This window comes from Pseudonaja textilis, chromosome 9 (genome assembly GCF_049901715.1).
Source record: "Pseudonaja textilis isolate UNSWEBS1 chromosome 9, rPseTex1.2, whole genome shotgun sequence".
In the NCBI taxonomy this organism is placed as follows: Eukaryota; Metazoa; Chordata; class Lepidosauria; order Squamata; family Elapidae; genus Pseudonaja; species Pseudonaja textilis.
This window is the reverse complement of record NC_141998.1, coordinates 26,168,633-26,182,755: the sequence shown is the minus strand read 5'-3', so window position 1 is coordinate 26,182,755 and position 14,123 is coordinate 26,168,633. Positions and strand designations below refer to the sequence as shown.

At 45.5% G+C, this 14,123-nt stretch overlaps 1 protein-coding gene across 1 annotated transcript; it reads left to right on the top strand.

Annotated features, from left to right (window-relative positions):
* Positions 1 to 1,509: 1,509 nt before the first annotated feature.
* Positions 1,510 to 10,094, top strand: LOC113441819 (G protein-activated inward rectifier potassium channel 4-like). The gene is made up of 4 exons (XM_026708999.2): positions 1,510 to 1,661; positions 4,847 to 5,123; positions 6,375 to 7,626; positions 8,906 to 10,094. The coding sequence occupies exons 2-4, from the start codon at positions 4,908 to 4,910 to the stop codon at positions 9,241 to 9,243; spliced, it is 1,806 nt and encodes a 601-aa protein (XP_026564784.2). The 5' UTR covers positions 1,510 to 1,661; positions 4,847 to 4,907; the 3' UTR covers positions 9,244 to 10,094.
* The last annotated feature ends 4,029 nt before the right edge of the window (positions 10,095 to 14,123 follow it).

Below are 14,123 nucleotides of genomic sequence, written 5' to 3'. Positions count from 1 at the left end.
TCAACTCGACCAGTTTGCCCCAAAACTCAGGTCCAAAATTCAGGAGTGGCGGAACATGTGAATGATGAAACCTTACAGGGCAAAAGATGACTTGTGCAAAGAAGAAAACCCAGCCTGGTTCAGTAGCACTAGATCTTGAGGGATAAACAGAACAGACAGCTTGAATCATCCTCGAGGGCAGAGCCATATATAAATCAAGCAGAATTGACTTAAACACTTGAATCCCATCGACTTCACTGGATCCACTCCAAGAAAAGCTGAGAGTGGATCAAATCCATTCATCCCAGTTGGTCTGAGAGTTCCTGGATCAAAAAATACTGCCTCTAATGGTGGCCTGACAGGAAAACACAACCCTCCAACCATCTGTGCTTCCAAGTATCAGCCATGAACTCTTGGTGAAGCAAAACTCAACTTAATGATCCAACCTGGAGCTCTGTCTCTATTGACCATGTTAAAATGCCTGAACTTCAACTCCCAGCAACCATGGTCGTACCTGGATGCTGGCTTGGGGAATCTGGCCAGGTTGCCTTTTAACCCACCTCACTTAAAAAAGCCTGCGAGAAGTTGTGAAACAGTCCTGGGTGAGAAACAAAGCCACGGGGAGCCCCGTGGGACTCCTCAGCCTGCCGTCTCTTTCACCCAAGGTTTTCGCCACTTCATGGTTTTGTCATTCGAACGTTCTCCCTGGGACTCCACTTGGGGATTAAGCGCAAGCATTTCGGTTAACTGGTTTTTCTTCTGCCTAGCCTGGCCTGGGTGTGCGTTTCCTTAATTGCCTTTATAGATAGATAGGTGTAGGCGTAAAATTAGACTTTTAATCTCCCCACAGGAGTTTTCCAGGAATATTTTAGGTGGAGAAGGTGAAACTCAGGGTGAAATCCAGTTTTCCTCTCAAGTTTTCCTTGTATATTATATTATATTATTATTATTATTATTATTATTATTATTATTATTATTATTATTATTATTATTATTATTATTATTATTATTATACACTGGGAATAATAATAATAATAATAATAATAATAATAATAATAATAATAATAATAATAATAATAATAATAATATTCCCAGTGTTTCCTGTAGGCAGTCATTCTCATGGAGACTTTGCATTTTTCTGTGACCCACAGACGTCAACGTCTCTCGTAAAGCCTTGGCAGAAGTGGGTTCTTCTTCCCATGGATGTCTCTTGCCAGGATGGAAGTGTTGGCAGATTAACCCTGTGGGCATTCGCTTCCCCCGCCCAGCATTCCTTCTCCTCCTCCTCTTCCTCTTCCTCCTCCTCCTCCTCCTCCTTCTCACCCCGTCTCTCTGATTAAATCATCTTGAGATAATTCTGCATGTCATTGAAGCAGATTAACTGATGACCTTCTCCTTGCAAGGCTGAATTGAAAGGCGGTTTTCTGGCTCCCTTCCTCACTTCGGTGAATGTTGAAGGCTTCGAAGGGGAGACCGAGATGGCTCACCCTTCTGGGATGGATGGGAACCTTTCAGGGAGAGGGATGCAGCTTAAGTGGAAACGCTGCCCTTGAGACCAGCTGGAGGGCTCAGGAGTCTCCCAGGAAGACCAGCAGCACAGTTTTCTGCAGGACAGGAGGCCTGCCCGTCACTTCGGAGCTCCCTGACCTGGCCTTCAAATCCCGTCCTGCAGCAAATATGAGGTAGGTGCACCATTCAACGGCAGCCATGTCTAGAAGAGAGATTATGGACTGAAGTGGCCGTTCTTCGGCGTGTAAATTAATACATGCCATCTTGCTTCCTACTCCCTTTCAATTTAGAACCAATTGGGGCTAAAGAGATCTATTTTCATGATGAATGTTTTTATGACGACTATGATCATGATGTATCTCTTATGTCTTTTCCGTACACCGAGAGCTTATAGCACGGGAGGCAAATGCCTTGTGTGTCCAGTCATCCTTGGCCAATTAAGAATTTTATTCTTTGGGTCCTTCCTTCTTCCAAAGAGGGATTCATCCAGGCTAGAGCTCCCCTGGCAATTCCTTGTAGTTGTGGCAGGGGATCCTTTAGTTGCTTTAGTCAGGAAGGAGGATGAGGGTCTCCACCACTCCCCCATTTACCCCTCCCCCAGGATCTTTATTTACTGCCCCCCCCGCGAAGTAAAGACAGTTACTCGTTGGTTGGGGATAACTCAGGAAGCCGAGCTTTGACTCCTCCAAGGCTGCCTCCTCCTCAGCCCCAAAATGGCCGTTCCCGCCATTGTCCTCCACTTTCGTCCATGTTGTCCTTGAGGCATTTCCTAAAACTTCAGCTCGTGTGAAATTCAGAGCTCCCTTGGGGGGGGGTTGTTACCAGCTCTGCCCCATCTGAAGCCCCCTGACTTGGTGAGCGTGATCATTCCCAGAATTCGCTTGGCTGGGAGTTGGTTTGTTTGTCAAACATCTACAAGATAAAAAGTATAGGTATGAACATAAACAAGAACAAAGGGAGGAAATACAGATAAATAGAGACAGTGAGACAGGGACAGTAGCACGCTGGTGCACTTATGCACGCCCCATTTAAGAACCCCTTAGGAATGGGGTGAGGAGGACCATGGTAGATAGGTTGAAGCTGTGACAACGAGTTGAGGCTGTGACAACGCTATTGTTATTGCTGTCCCAACACAATGGAGGCCACCTGTGATGGGGAAGGCTAGGCTGGGCAGCATCCCAGAGTCTTCCAAACTCCAGGTCCTCGGTATGATACGGCTCCTTGCGTGTAGCCAAAGCAGCCGTATCGTCCCAGCTCCTGCAGCTGGCATTCACAAACCTGCAATCTGTTATTTCCTATTCTCAAGTTGTTTTATTTTGCAGGTTGTTTTGGAGGGGGGGGGTTTTCCTCACCTAGAGGTTAAGCCCAAGAAAGCTCTCGCCCCAAACAAATCCAAAGGATGGTAGGATACGCAAAGAAAAAAAGGAGCAAAAAATAGAGATTTGTGTGTCGTGAAGAGACATCCTGGCCCCTCTTCTTCACCTGGCATGTGCCCAGAGGGCTCTAAATCCAGAGGAAGAGAGACGAGAATCTCTTGTCTTGGCCATCTGTGAATTGCTCTTCCGGCCTGAAATTGGTTTTGCCATCTGCTCTTCACTGTCACTCGCTTGTCACCCGCTTGAGATGGGCGGCTGGACAAACGGAGTACACAACTCAATAAAATGCAAGGGGACGTTATATAAAATCAATCTTCCCGTGCTCTCACCCAATGCGACCAAACAGCCAGATTTTAAGTGCATTATTTCAACCCGTCAAGAGTCTGATACAACTTTGAACACATGGCATCCACGCACAGCCAAACTGTAGCAGATGATCAGTTAAAAAAACCAGGGAGGGAAACCAGATTTTTGACTGCTTAAGATCTAGTCTCTTTTGGTCAGGGTGGGGTGGGGTGGGGGGGGGAATCCCTGCTACCCCAGAGAGGTAGGCACAGAAATAGGCAACCTATTTAGACAGTCCTATGCAGGGCTAACCTCTTGCTCTGTAGGTAAGTGGACAGTTATCTGGATTGACAGCCTAGTCTGCCTCAAAAGATGAGTATTTAACGCTCTTATTTGAGATGGTGTTTCTGAGATAAAATTGGGGTTTCAGGCTTGTAGATGCTGTGGGCTTACAAAGGGTGTATTTGTGTGTTGATCTCCAAGTCCCCTTCATTCAACTCTTAACTTTCTTCTCTACCATTTACAGCAGTAGGGTAACAATGCTTTCTTATTTGTTCATCCGTATGGGTGCTCTTGATAGTTCAACAGGTCAAGCCTGAGGAACCAGTATTCCTCGAGATGTTGATGCACTACTTAATTATTGTACGTAGTGGCTGAGGCCCTACAAATCCATCACTCCACAATAGTTGTCAAAATTGGACACGTGTATGACAGAAATGTCCTAATTACCAGGAAGACCTCAAAACTCAGTATAGCTTTTGCAGATGTGAAAATTTCACATCCCTCAACTACTATTTGGGGCATTGATAAGAGAGTTGGAACCGATTTTTTTAAAAAAAAAACAATCAAATTTATGCTGACCATTTAAAAGCTACATTTACTTAACAGTAGGTTCTTAGTTCTCATCTCGGGTTTGTTTTATATCCTTGTCACTTTCTCCGTAATCCACCTATATAATCGATAAAACTGAACCCTGAAATGTTTGAATGGTTTTAAATCTGATATCTGAGTTAAAGAATCATAAACCTTGATTCAAAAACTAGTAAGACAATTTTGTGGTGCTTGAAAAAGAGAGTGAACTTGAATCTATATATAGAAAAGTGAAATACCACTCACACATCATCATCACAAAATCTCCAGAACCGTAAAGCCTATAAACTTGAAATTTGGCCCATATGTTCCTCTTGGCTTCTAGGGGCTCCCTAAGAAAGGATTTTTCGAAACGATCATCAGAGCGTTTAGAGTATAATATTATTATTATTATTAATTATTATTATTATTATTATTATTATTATTATTATTAACATGCTCTGATGCTAAAGAGTTCTACTCCCCCTCCCCACCTGAAAATAAATCTCTTCCAAAGGCAAAACACAAGCAGAGGAGAGGAGTTTCAGTTTCCCAGCACCAAGCAGCTTTCATTGAGCCAAGCCACTCCCAGGCTCCTTGCTGTCTCCTTTTTGCTCACATGCCAAATACTGTTTCAGTTTCCAAACAGCCCTCAACTCTCTCACACACTGCCAGGATGCTAGCCAGATGAAGACTGATGGATACTGGTAAGCAGAGGCAGATTTTTTTTCCCCTAATTTTCCTCCCCTCAAACTAAGCCCGACCACATAGTTTCGTAGCAAAGCACCAGTATCGAAACCATTGCCCCCACAAACCATTGCTTATTCTTTTCCGATCTTCTTTGAAAGGCTCCCTCCTTGGGGGAAACACGATGTTTGGGATTAGTCTACCTTTTGGCCTGAGGTAGCCATGATGCTTCCTAATTGTAGGAGCAACATAGAATTGCAACTCGAAAACAACCTCTACATCTACAACGACTTCGGACACGAGCCGCTGAAATACAATGAATCGAGGATCCGCCGGAATTCCATCCCCCCAGCTAAGACCCCCACTGTGAAGTACATGTTGGCCCATCTTCCACGGCCTCCCACGGACACAGGAAGTCATGGGACCTCATCTCTGAAGGTAGGTGCGCTGAATAATGTCACTAGGTGCCTCTTGATGCCGTTCCTTCTCCAGGGTGATTCTCGATCAGGAATCTCCAACCATTGGTGCCTCTGAGACTGCTGGACTTCAACTCCCAGAATTCCCCAGCCAGCGTTGCTGGCTGGGGAATTCTGGGAGTTGAAATCCACAAGTCTCAGAGTTTGCTAAGATTGGGAAATCAGTGCTCCAGATCTTCCTTCCATTTTGGTTTTTCGTTTACTTGGGAACGACAGCTGGTGTCTCAGGATTGTCATTCTTCAAGTCACCTCAGAGAAGATGCGTGCTAGTAGTCTAATTCAATTATTATATTCCGATTTAGGCAGGTTGGAATTGGATCTGATTGCATTTATGCCTTTATGAGTTTCTGGCAACTTTAACATGTGTAGACTTCACACCTCTCATCCTGGCTGGGGAATTCTGGGCGTTGATATCCACACATCTTAAAAGTCGTTGAAACTGCAGAAAAAGTTCAGGTATTTGACCGAGATTTAGTCAACAAGGAGGAAATGGACCATTTTTCTTAAACTTAAAAAAACAAGGATTTATGCTTTGGTCAAAAGCTTTCAGGGTAGCCCAATCAGTCTGGAGAAGGAAATCAAGTCGCTTGGGGGCTCGTAGTGACATACAACCCCCAAAAGTCACATTCCCCAATAGAAGTAATTCAATATTGCATGATGTCATAAATCACCAATCTATCAGCATTTACTTTCCAGCTATTCACCCCAGTCGCTTGTGAAATTGGATAGCCTTTCCAATAGATTAATTATTGTAACTTCCCCCTGAAAATCCTAGAATCCAAAATTTTCTTAACCTCATAATGTTTATGTCCTGCAATGAACAAAGGCTTTGGAGCTACATGTTCTGTTGGCCAAAATGAAGAATCAACAAACGGCTTTAATAAAAACTACTATGAAACATCAGATGTACCTTCTCCGATAGCCTAGGGAGATTAAGTTCACGGTAGTCCTTGAATTATAATGGTTCATTTAGTGATTGTTCAAAGTTACAACGGCACTAGAAAAAAGTAACATGACCATTTTTTCACTTATGACTATTTCAGCATCCCCATGGTCATGCGATTTACAGATTCGCTTAATAATCATGTTGCTAACTTAACAACTGGGGGGAATTCCACCTATGTCTCGCTTAGCAACAGAAAATAATTTGGGGCAGAATTGTGGTCGTAACTTGAGGTCTACCTGTCCTCTGTGGGTTTTTTTTCCCCCCCAGCCTGAAATGACAATACCGTTAGACAAGACCTGCCAGCAAGCCACAACCATGAGCGCAAACCGAAGTGCCGTGTCTTGCAATTACCACTCCGTACCTTGCAGTTCTCATGTCCCCAATGTCCGGTCGGTCCTTCTGCAGAAAAGACTCAGCACGGTGGATCAGGCCAGCTTGAGTGCGCCTGGGCCTCCCAAACACCAGCCCCCTTCCTCCAACAACACAGACAAGTTGCCTAAAAATTGTTGGCCCTCCCAGACCGACCCCCTGCCCCCTTCTCTCCTGCGGGAGTTCAACGCTCAGGTCTACCCCCAGCATGCTTTCAGTGTGCCCAACATCACCAACTCTTCCCGGAGCAAAACCCTCACCCGCAGCGTCATTTCCATGCCCACCTCGGAGAAAGGGCAGAGCAAACTCTGCAAACTCATCGAAGACGAACGGCAGTTCGTGGGCAGGAATAAGCACCAGAGGCAACGCTATGTGACCAAAGTGGGGAAGTGCAAGGTCAACCTGGGCAACATTCAGGAGAAGAAGAGGTTCCTCTCGGACATCTTCACCACCATCGTGGACCTCAAGTACCGCTGGTTCCTCTTCATCTTCAGCATGTGCTACATCATCACCTGGGTGGTCTTTGGCATCATGTATTACCTGGATGCCTGGATACGGGACGACGTCAACCACATCGGGGACACCGAGTGGAAGGCTTGCATTGAGAACATCGACAACTTCATCTCCGCCTTGCTCTTCTCGGTGGAAAGTCAACGGACCATTGGCTACGGCTCCCGCATTGTGACCGCCAACTGCTCGGAGGGAGTCCTCCTGCTGATGGCCCAGTCCATCATCGGCTCCATGATCGATGCCCTCATGGTGGGATGCATGTTCGTCAAGATCTCCAGGCCCAAGAAGCGTGCCCAGACCTTAATCTTCAGCAAGAAGTGCGTCATTTCCAGCCGGGACGAGAAGCTCTGCCTCATGTTCCGCATCGGAGACCTTCGAGACAGCCACATGGTGGATGCGAAAATAAGGGCCAAGCTCATCAAATCCAGGCAAACCAAGGAAGGGGAGTTCATCCCGCTTGACCAGTCCGAACTGAACCTGGGCTACGGCACAGGGGAGGACCATCTCTTCCTGGTGGAGCCGCAGATCATCTGCCACATCATCAATGAGGTCAGCCCTTTCTGGGAGATGTCTGCCGAGGCGCTGAAGAGGGAGCAGTTTGAAATCATCATCATTCTGGAAGGCATTGTGGAAGCCACAGGTAAGTGTGCCTGCCACACAGCAGCCTCCCGGAGGGGAGACTCCGTAGACTGTAGCCTCGGGCGTGGCGTGGAATTTGGGAGCCTATCGTGCCTATCACATTTCTAAAGTTTCAGAGCTGCCTTCACACTGCTTGTAAGCTCAGGGAGTCCAGATGTTGAAAAACAGAACGGAATAACAGAATTAAACCCTACACCACTTCAGGCAAGTGGTTATGCAATCTCTTCTTTAAAAATTCCAGTGTTGGAGCATCCACAACTTCTGAAGGCAACTTCTGTTCCACTGATTAATTGTTCTCACTGTCAGGAAATTCCTCCTTAGTTCTAGGTTGCTTCTCTCCTTGGTTAGTTTCCATCCGTTGCTTCTTGTCCTGCCCTCAGGTGCTTTGGAGAATGGCTTGACTGCCTCTTCTTTGGGGCAGCCCCTGAGATATCGGAACACTGTGATTGTGTCACCCCTAGTCCTTCTTTTCATCAAACTAGACATAGCCAATTCCAGCAACCGTACTTTATATTTTAGCTCCAGTCTCCTAATCATTTTGGTTGCTCTTCTCTGCACTCTTTCCAGAGTCCACGTTGATTTTAGGTGCAACTCGGGTGCCATTTCTTAATTCCGCATTTTATTCAGCGTTGCACACAATCCGTGCATAATACAGTTGCCTCCACACACACCCATCCTTTACGCAGATGTTACGTATTGTACTAAGCCAAGATTTCTTTATCTGGGGGGCACTGCGGAACCCACAAGTACCTGGGTTTTTTTTTTCTAACATGCTCAGTGCAGACCAAACAAAGCACCCTTTTGAGAGTGGGGGATTTCCCCCCGCATGGCAGTGTTTAGCCAGGATGAGAGGGCGGAGAAGACTTTAAATATAAGCAGCAACAGTTTGAACTGTGTTTGGAAACTCATCAGGAGGTGAGGGGCTGTAGCACTGTACTGGATTCATTAAAATTTCTGAGCAGAATGTGAGTTATTAGTTCACAAAGGGAAGCGTATTAACGCCAACTATCTGTCAAATCGGAAGATCCAGGCAGTTCAAATGCATATAAAGGTTTTTTTGCAAGCTTAAGCTACTGAACTGCTAATGTTCAGAGCCAATTGGTGGTAAATAAGAGTCAATGGAATTCAAGGTGGCCTGGAATTAGATCCTTTGTGGGTGCAAAGGGATGCCAGACTGATAACACGTTTGATTCCTCCTCCCTCGGGCTCCTACACCACGAATGTTAAATTCGTTTGATACCTCCCACTGTGTCTTGTCTTTTCACATTCCCTTCTTTTAGGAATGACGTGTCAAGCCAGGACATCGTACATCGAGAACGAAATCCTCTGGGGCCATCGTTTTGAGCCCTGCATGACCCTGGAAAAAGGTGCCTTCCACGTAGATTACACCAAATTTGAGAGGACTTTTGAGGTGCGGACGCCACGGCTGAGCGCGCGTGAGATCTACGACCTGAAGGAGATGGAGAACCAGGAGCAATCGACGCTGAACTTCTACTGGGATCATCTGGCCCAGCCGTGCTTTTCAGCAGAGCCCAATCATGAAGCCCAACGAGGAGGCTGCCCCAACGAGCAGGAGAAGAGGAACAAGGAATACCGCAACCACAGTACCAGACTCTAAGCATTTCGAAAAAAGCTTCTTGAGCATCTGTTGAACCAACAAGGAGAAGAAACAGCCGCACAACCGCTGCCTCATCATGCGGCTGTGTGGCAATCCATGGCGGAATCAAATGGGGAGGAGAGCATCATCTTGTTTGGATACCATTTGGGATCCGGATCACCAACTCCCGGACTCAATCGGTCATGACTTTGGATGAGTCCTTCGATCACCGCCCTTCTCACTCAGAGTTGGAGCCACGCCAGAGTCCATGTTGCACTGCCAAGGGATTGTCTAGGAGTTTCTGCAAGCAGAGATTGCATACACAGAACCTGTTGCACTTTAAAAAAGAAAAAGAAAAAACAAGGTTGAACTGCTTTCGTAGGCATGCCTGTCCTTGTCCAACATTGAGGAACTTGTCCAGGGTTATTTGAAACGCGTTTTTGTTTGTTTTGCCTCCGGGGGGAACCAGGACTTGTTCGTCCGTATTCTGCAGCCCACTCGGTCTTCCTCTTTGCTGTGCCCCACACATTGCATGGACCTGGTGCTGCATCATGGCAAGCCACCGGCCTGGCCGCGGAAATGAATGTGTTTCATCTTTTATGGTGCCATAGGGACTCTCACAGTGGGTGTTGCCCCCCCCTCCCCTTTCTTCCCCCAGGCCCACCTGGGCCTGCTACCTTCGTTTGTTTATTTATTGCCGAACTGTTGCCTTTAGTTCCCAAACTCTCCTTCTGTACTTGTTTGCAGGGTCCGTGTGATGATTCTAAGAAAGCTTTTCTTTTGTCCACAAGAGGGTCTGGAAGGGGAAAGGACCCCTGGGAAGCAATAAAGTTCCTTCTTGCACAGCACTTTTGGAGCCACAGAGTGTGTCCCTTGTGTCCCTTGTGTTACGTCTCTTGGTCAATCGCTACTCATGAGACACATCTTACTGGCTGTCCCTGCCTGCGGTGCTCCGTGGCTCCATAGCTCAGCAATGAGCATCATGAGATGGCTGGAGACATCGCCTTGGTCAAGAATGGAGTAGAGTAGGGTAGGGTAGGGTAGGGTAGGGTAGGGTAGGATAGGGTAGAATAGAGTAGAATAGGAATAGGAATGGAATTGAATAGGGGACGGGATAGGGTAAGGTAGGGTAGGGTAGAGATAGGGATAGGATAGGATGGCATGGCATGGCATGGCATGGAATGGAATAGAATAGAGGATGGGATAGGGTAGGGTAGGGTAGAGATGGGATAGGATAAAAATAGGAATAGGAATGGATAGGATAGGATAGGATAGGATAGGATAGGATAGGATAGGATAGGACAGGACAGGACAGGACAGGACAGAATAGAATAGGAATAGAATAAGAATTAGAATTAGAACTAGAAATAGAAATAATAGAAATAGAAATAGAATTCTTTATTGGCCAAGTGTGATTGGACACACAAGGAATTTGTCTTCGGGGCATAAGCTCTCAGTGTACATAGAAAAACCATTCATCCTGAATCATAACATACAACACTTAGCGATAGTCATAGGATACTAAATAAGCAATCAAAATCATACTAGGAAAATAAATACAACAATATCAATTGTAAAGATATAAGCAACAAAGTTATAGTCAAAAGTAGAAAGGATATAGGTAATAGGAAGACTGAGTAGAATAATACAGTAGTAATGCAGACTTAGTAAATAGTTTGACATAGTTGAGGGAATTATTTGTTTAGCAGAGTGATGGCATGGGGGGGAAACTGTCCTTGTGTCTAGTTGTTCTGGTGTGCAGTGCCCCATAGCATTGTTTTGAGGGTAGAAGTTGAAACAATTTATGTCCAGGGTATGAGGGGTTAGGGTGTACACGTAGCCCTCAACTTACAACAGTTCTGTCAGCATTCCAGGAAACCTCCATTCCAACAAATAACTCTGAGACAGACATCCTCTCCAAAGTTCTGTTTTATTTGGGTAGTAAACTGGCACATCTGGGAAATCCCAAATCTGAAAGTTCTGGGTTTCCTTCAATAAGTAAAAAATTACAAATCCACTCCCTGCACCCATCGTCACATCACATGCCCCAATCACCATCCGTCCCAACTTGAGATGTTCCCTCAGCCAGGTGCAGAAATAACATGACCTTGACTTAGAAAAAGAATGTTGCTATGTCTAACCACATACACTCCAAGAAATTCCCCCCTCCCATTTTCCCAGGCTGAAGAAGGTGGCAGTGTAGGAGTGACTGGTGCTAAGATGGCTTCCAAAACTAACAAGTTCATTTAGCAACTGTTCAAAGTTGTTTACAGCCATTGCAGCATCCCCAGGATCAAAATTCAGACGCTTGGCAACTGTCTCACATTTTTGACTGTTGCAGCGTTCGAGGATCACGCAATCCCTTTTGGGGACCTTCAGACAAGAGACATCGATGGAGAAGCTGGATCCACTTAACCACCGTGTCAGTAGCTTAACCGCTGCAGTGATCTGCTTAACAACAGCGGCGAGGAAGGCCATAAAATGGGACAAAGCTCAGTTAACCCATGTCTCGCTTAACATCATTAGAAATGTTGGGCTCCACTGTGGTCCTTAAGTGGAGGATGATCTGTACTTTGTGGGAAACACGCAGACAACCGTTTTAAAGAAGCCAACATTTGTGGGATCTTGTTTGGACAAGTTAATCATGCCCCGTGACCCAAGGAATTCTTTGTTAATCCCCCTGGCTTTATTGATTGCAATCAGGCAAGATTGTGTTTAATCACACGCACGCACACACACACACACACACTCCCCTTTCATCTTCACCAAACTGCGGGCCAAGTGATTGACCAGGAAGCCCGAGAGGTGTGGAGAAGACGGATCAGAGTCCAGAGACTGGGTGCAGAGGGAAAGTTTTCCGACCAAACCCCTTGTCCGTCCTTTTCTTTTTCTCTCGTGCCATCCCGCTTCTCTTCAGCTGTGGCCTCGCTGCTTGGGGCTCTGCTTGTTTGGTCTAGAATCGATGCTGCTCCGTTCAGAGTCTTCAGCGGCGTCTGTCCTGGTTCCAGGTGGCTCTTTGGCACGTCCTATTTTTCCAGGTTTCTTTGCTCATGGTTTTTTTCTCAGATTTTTTTTTTTCGACCTCTGGCACCACCCATAAGATGCTCCAGCCCAGCAAAGGATCTGATCAGAAACTGTGTCCTGTGGTTAAATGCATCCCTAAAATCCAGTGGTGGGGGAGACAATTTTTTTTTACTACTGGTTCTGTGGGCGTGGCTTAGTGGGCGTGGCTTGGTGGGCATGACAGGGGAAGGATATACTGCAAAATCCCATTCCCTCCCCACTCCACTTAACCTGCTTTCCAGCTCTGTTCTCCTGTGCAGGGCAACCAAAGAAGACCCAGCCAATCAGCTGGGATTCAATGGGAGACAGAGAAGAGATGGGGTTGGCGGGGCCAATCAGAGGCAGGATTGGCCGGTTCTCCCAACAGCTCAAAAATTCCACTCCCTGTTCTCCAGAAGAACCGGCTGAAGACCACCTCTGCTGAAACCTTAACTGAATTAAGTGCACTAAGAGCAATGTTTTTTAATAAGTCTAGCAAGGAATTTGATTCTTTTCCAGTGGGACTCATTTTAATTCCACTCTCTAAGTAAGTAAGTAAGTAAGTAAGTAAATAAATAAGAATAGAATAGAATTCAATTCTTTATTGGCCAAGTGAGATTGGACACACAAGAAATTTGTCTTGGTGCAAATGCTCTCAGTGTATATGAAAGAAAAGATACATTCATCAAGATCATAGTTGCCTTTTTTGAAATTATAATTGGGGATTACATCATTGTGATGATTTTTGTGTGGGTGTATGTTGAGACAAAAGTCAATCATATTGTGGTCACTGCTGGAAAAGGGTTCTTTAGTTTGTATTCCGTAAATTAAATTCAAACTATTGCAGAAGATGAGATCGAGGCAGTTGTTTAGTCTAGTGTTGTTGGTTACTAGTTGTTCCAGTCCCAGATTTGTAACAGCATTGTAGTAGGTTGCGTGTATGGGTTCAGTTGTACATTCGTTTAGGGTCCAGTCAATATGTGGTAGATTGAAGTCACCAAGAAAGATAAAAGGGTATGGGCAGGATGCTGCCCATGTTAGTAGTGTATTTAGCTTGTTTACACGTTCGATGTCATAATCAGGGGCTCTGTAACATAGTAAGAATCGAAATGTGATATTTAAGGACAGTTCACAGATGATGGTCTCAGGAAGAGCAAGCTCCTGGGTAACTTGGATGTTTTTTAGATGTAAGGACTTTTTATAGAAGATAGCAACACCACCTCCTCTATGAATTTCACGATCTGATCGGTAAACATGACAGTCTCTTACTGTGGTAATGGAGTCAGGGAGAGATGCGTTAAGCCACGTTTCACAGACAAATATGATGTCGAATTTAGCCATATTTAGTAAGAGGAGAAATTCAGGTATTTTATTCGCAAAGCTTTCTTGCATTGAGTCCTTGCATTTAAGGCCAGCAGTAGTTGGAATTGAGGTAGTTAGGGGCGTGCGTGCCTAGTCTTGGGTGATGGTGGATTGGTTGAGGTAGTGTTGTGGTTGAAGGTTAAAGCTGAGTTGCAGGTTGTGTGACTTACTTTTGATACAGTCAGCATGGTAGTCAATGTACAGGTCCTTCTCTCCATTGTCTAGACGTTTTTTGGGTTCAGTGCGGAGTACACGGGAGCGGGCATGTTGCTGTATGGCTAGGTCAGGGAGACAACGGAGGTTCTTATGGTTGGTGTTGCTTTTGGTGAGTGAATTTATAGTGTAAATGAATTTACGTTTGCTTGATTCATTTTTGCAAATGACCCTGCAGAAGCGTGGGGCCATAGAGCCGTCTCTGTTTTTGAGCTCTCGGCCAATGCGGGAAATGTCAAGTATTTCATCAGGGGAGATGGTTGATGCTTGATAATCACTGATGG